General features: G+C 42.4%; 1 protein-coding gene across 2 annotated transcripts in view; it reads right to left on the reverse strand.

Annotated features, from left to right (window-relative positions):
* Positions 1 to 5356, reverse strand: part of map2k4b (mitogen-activated protein kinase kinase 4b) — a 13062-nt gene extending 7706 nt beyond the window's left edge. Inside the window, exons 1-5 of one of the 2 annotated variants that reach the window (XM_084434843.1) lie at positions 5040 to 5356; positions 2390 to 2425; positions 2230 to 2262; positions 914 to 1016; positions 191 to 365 (exon numbers count right to left, since the gene is read on the reverse strand). In XM_084434843.1, coding sequence (XP_084290969.1) covers positions 191 to 365; positions 914 to 1016; positions 2230 to 2262; positions 2390 to 2425; positions 5040 to 5142 — 450 coding nt within the window. In that variant the 5' untranslated portion in view covers positions 5143 to 5356. The remainder of the gene's footprint in view (positions 1 to 190; positions 366 to 913; positions 1017 to 2229; positions 2263 to 2389; positions 2426 to 5039) is intronic. The other variant, XM_084434844.1, reaches the window with a different exon arrangement.

The raw sequence follows: 5356 nt of genomic DNA on the forward strand, positions 1-5356 counted from the left end.
CATGTCAATTTCTTAAATATATATACATGCATGTGTGTGTATTTATATATACAAAATAATTATACACACACATATATTATGTAAACCCAAACTTTTATTTAAGATGCGATTAATCGTTGGCCGGCAGAATTTAATTTAAGAATTGAAAAAGGAAAGGGCAAAACTGAAGGTATGAAAGCATCTGAATCACCTTGACGGCCATGATCTGCCCGCTGGGTTTGTGCACCATGTTGTTGACGGAGCCATACGCTCCTCTCCCGATCTCTCCCAGATCCTTCAGGTCCTCGGCAGTGAAGTCACAGTGCTGTTCTGGAGAAATCTTCAGCTTCCCCGAGGACTCGATGCTGTGTGTGCGCAGACGCTCTCTGAAAGTCATCGTGCAGAAATAATGACTTACCAAACTGATTTCCTGAACCCATCTGCTATTGTAGCCCCGCCCCCAAACTCACACCATTGGTCGAGCCAGTGCTGAGTTGTTTAAACAAACAGTGATGTTCTGAGCTGAGCTCTGGGAAATCAACATCACTTATGTTTCTCTGCATATGTAACACGCAAATATGACACGCATGAGCTGTGTGTGCGTGTACGTGTGTGTGTACTTGTACAACTATCTTTGTGAGGACCAGTTTGAGTTTTAGACCACTGGAGTGAGAACTAAGAGAGTAAAGTGAGGACATGTTGGCCGGTCTCAGTTTCTGAGAGCCTCTAAAGGCCTGTTTGAGGGTCAAGACTTGGTTTTAGGGATCAGGTTATAATGAGGTTAAGGGTCGGTTTAGGGTCAGGGGTCGGGTCAGGCAGTTAGTTGTGATGGGTAAGCGGCTAGAGATTGCATTGTGTCAATGAATGTCCTCATAAAGATAGATGTACAAGAATGTGTGTGTGTGTGTGTGTGTGTGTGTGGTGACGCACTCACATGTGTGGATTCTGGAAAGGAGGAGCCGGCGTGACGATGGGCAGACGAGTGGTCGGTTTGACCGGTGGATTGGCAAAGTTTAACTTAAGTGCTTTGCGTTTACCTGTGAAGGAGGAGAATGTTCACTTTTTCTTGTTTTGCATGACAACACATTCAACTAATTTAACAGGAAGCAAGAAATGAAAATGGGAATAAAAAATATGAGATGATTCCAGATGATTGAAAACAACTCTTGTTGAAGTGATGTTTGCTATTATCTTTTGCAAGGACACGCACTAATCACAACTTCCTCAAAAAATGTCAAAATTATTCTAGACTATTAGATTCATATGTAGCTCACTCTGGCCTTAAAGCGACAGTTCACCCAAAAATGTCATCTTTTACTCTCCCTCAGGTCGTTCAAACCATAACACTTTCATTCATCTTCAGAACACAAATGAAGATATTTGTAATGAAATCTGAGAGTTTTCTGTCCCTCCTTTGAAAGTCTGTTCACCCAAAACTCTGACGCTCCAAAACGTTCATAAAGAGATGGTAAAATAAATATGGTTGAGTTTCCGTTGCTCTATGTATGTGTTTATACGTGAATACAAGCTAAAAGTCCCCTGTATCATTCATATTATCCCTTAAAACTCATCTTTGATCACCAAAATGACATGTTTAAATGTTTTTTTTTGTCTTCATGCCTTAAAATATCTTGATTGTAACTCGACACCCTTGCCTCATTTAGTATGCGCGGTTTCTATTAATATGCAAATGAGCCCCGCCTCCACTCACTCACTCAGCTCAGAGATCCACTGGTTGACGATCACACGTTGATCTGATTGGTTACAAGGTAGTTTGTGACGTCAGAAACACCAGCGATTTCAAAGCGTGTTTTTGAGACTGTCTTTGGTTCACTGCAGTTTTAAGGAGGAAATACTCAGCAATGGTGTCGACTTATGAATTTACACATGCTTTGACTTAAAGCATATTAAAAACACCACATAGACACATAAACAACATTAAACGCTGGATTTTCTCCATAGGGGGATTTTAAATGAAATCTGTTCATCATATAAAGTGATCGTGTCTCTTCAGAAGACTTCATATGAATTTATTTTACAATCTCTTTATGAACGTTTGGAAGCGTTACGAGTTTTGGGTGATTAGACAGAAAACTTACAAATATCTTTATTTGTGTTCTGAAGATGAGCGAAACTGATGACAGTATTTCTGAGTGAACTCTCGCTTCAAACCGTTCGGGAGGCAGAAATCATCCTGCTTTCTGGAGAGAACCCGCAGAGAGATTACAATAGCACAGAAAACTGCCTTACTTTGGGTTACTCCAGTCAGATTTATCTGAAATCCTACAGAAAAAGGAAAACAATGATGAAAACGCATGCAGATGATGATGAAGGTGTAAATAAGAATGAGGCGTGTGTGTGTGTGTGTGTGTGTGTGTGTGTGTGTGTGTGTGAGAGCGGCTCACAGTACCTGTTTCATTCTGACACCTCCAGCATGTGTTGGAATCTGAACGAGGAGGAAGAAGAATTGAATTACAAATGACAAACAATCAATGAGACTGACACAGAATGTTCGGCTCAATGGAAAAACACGTGATATTAATAGCTGCTATTAATCATTCTTCATGTGTTTCATTCCCAGACAGCAACATAGTGTCGGCCCTGATCCAGCCCACATACGCGTTGAATCCACACGTTCCAGATCATGTGGCCCGGATCTGAGCCGACACTATGTTGCTGTCTGGGTTAGTATGCATGTAATTGATAACTCCTGCAAGCATTTATCTATAGAGCATTAACATTACTGTATCATGCATAATAGCAACTGTAACATTATAATATCTGCCAAATGCATAAATGTAACATTATAGAATCTTCCAAATGCATAAATGTAACATTATAATATCTGCCAAATGCATAAATGTAACATTATAATATCTAACAAATGCATAGATGTAACAGTATGGTATCTGCCAAATGTATAAATGTAACAGCACCTGCCAAATGCATATACAGTGAGGAATTTAAAAGTATTTGAACACCCTGCTATTTTGCAAGTTCTCCCACTTGGAAATCATGGAGGGGTCTGAAATGGTCATCGTAGGTGCATGTCCACTGTGAGAGACATAATCAAAAAAAAAAAAATCCAGAAATCACAATATATGATTTTTTAACTATTTATTTGTATGATACAGCTGCAAATAAGTATTTGAACACCTGTCTATCAGCTAGAATTCTGACCCTCAAAGACCTGTTAGTCTGCCTTTAAAATGTCCACCTCCACCTCCATTTATTATCCTAAATTAGATGCACCTGTTTGAGGTCGTTAGCTGCATAAAGACACCTGTCCACCCCATACAATCAGTAAGAATCCAACTACTAACATGGCCAAGACCAAAGAGCTGTCCAAAGACACTAGAGACAAAATTGTACACCTCCACAAGGCTGGAAAGGGCTACGGGGAAATTGCCAAGCAGCTTGGTGAAAAAAGGTCCACTGTTGGAGCAATCATTAGAAAATGGAAGAAGAAGGACTGTCAATCTCCCTCGGACTGGGGCTCCATGCAAGATCTCACCTCGTGGGGTCTCAATGATCCTAAGAAAGGTGAGAAATCAGCCCAGAACTACACAGGAGGAGCTGGTCAATGACCTGAAAAGAGCTGGGACCACCGTTTCCAAGGTTACTGTTGGTAATACACTAAGACGTCATGGTTTGAAATCATGCATGGCACGGAAGGTTCCCCTGCTTAAACCAGCACATGTCAAGGCCCGTCTTAAGTTTGCCAATGACCATTTGGATGATCCAGAGGAGTCATGGGAGAAAGTCATGTGGTCAGATGAGACCAAAATAGAACTTTTTGGTCATAATTCCACTAAACGTGTTTGGAGGAAGAAGAATGATGAGTACCATCCCAAGAACACCATCCCTACTGTGAAGCATGGGGGGTGGTAGCATCATGCTTTGGGGGTGTTTTTCTGCATGTGGGACAGGGCGACTGCACTGTATTAAGGAGAGGATGACCGGGGCCATGTATTGCGAGATTTTGGGGAACAACCTCCTTCCCTCAGTTAGAGCATTGAAGATGGGTCGAGGCTGGGTCTTCCAACATGACAATGACCCGAAGCACACAGCCAGGATAACCAAGGAGTGGCTCTGTAAGAAGCATATCAAGGTTCTGGCGTGGCCTAGCCAGTCTCCAGACCTAAACCCAATAGAGAATCTTTGGAGGGAGCTCAAACTCCGTGTTTCTCAGCGACAGCCCAGAAACCTGACTGATCTAGAGAAGATCTGTGTGGAGGAGTGGGCCAAAATCCCTCCTGCAGTGTGTGCAAACCTGGTGAAAAACTACAGGAAACGTTTGACCTCTGTAATTGCAAACAAAGGCTACTGTACCAAATATTAACATTGATTTTCTCAGGTGTTCAAATACTTATTTGCAGCTGTATCATACAAATAAATAGTTAAAAAAAATCATACATTGTGACTTCTGGATTTTTTTTTTTAGATTATGTCTCTCACAGTGGACATGCACCTACCATGACAATTTCAGACCCCTCCATGATTTCCAAGTGGGAGAACTTGCAAAATAGCAGGGTGTTCAAATACTTATTTTCCTCACTGTATGTTATATTATAATATCTAACAAATGCATAAATGTAACAGTATGGTATCTGCCAAATGTATAAATGTAACATTATAATATCTGGCAAATGCATAAATGTAACATTGCAGTGTTAATCGAAATTAATTATGATTCTGTTACAGTACTGAACAAGGTGCGTGTACAACACCCAGTGAGTGAGTGGTCTAGATGGACAGCACTGAGAGGAACAGCTCGTTTTAGCATCGGTTTGATAAACAAAACACGACGCGAGTCAGTGAGAAGGCCTACAGCCTCACCAGAGCCAAGCAGCCCGAGGACGAGGACTGAAACATGTCAGAAACACTGTAACACACTGTGACACTGTAACACACGACGCGTCGGGAAGAGAGAGAGACAGAGAGAGAGAGAAAGAAGGCCTGGCCTAAGCACTTGAGCTGAGCTCACGATGCACCAGCATCTGAAGCTCGTTCGGTAGTGTGTGTGTGTGTGTGTGTGTGTGTGTGTGTCTGTGTCTTACCCTGCGTGTTGCTCAGGTGTTGCATCACGGGTCCCGCAGCGCTGAGGCTCCTGATACACGGGGTTGTTGGTGAGTTGCTGTTACTGGGACTGTGAGTCGCCATTGTGGATCTGCTTGATTAGAGCAGCAGCAGAGCGACTCTTCAGCGCGACACACACACACACACACTACTGGAGGAACCCGAGGAGGGTTCCGCACCCCATTCGGTTGAGTTTAGAAACGAGGGGGTTAAAGGTCCTCAGGCGGGACAGCACAGTCTGGTTCGGGGAGCAGAAACTGGAACTGCGCCGCTTAAAACTCTGTGTGTGTGTGTTTGT

The sequence above is a fragment of the Rutilus rutilus genome (genome assembly GCF_951802725.1).
Source record: "Rutilus rutilus genome assembly, chromosome: 16".
Lineage (NCBI taxonomy): Eukaryota > Metazoa > Chordata > Actinopteri > Cypriniformes > Leuciscidae > Rutilus > Rutilus rutilus.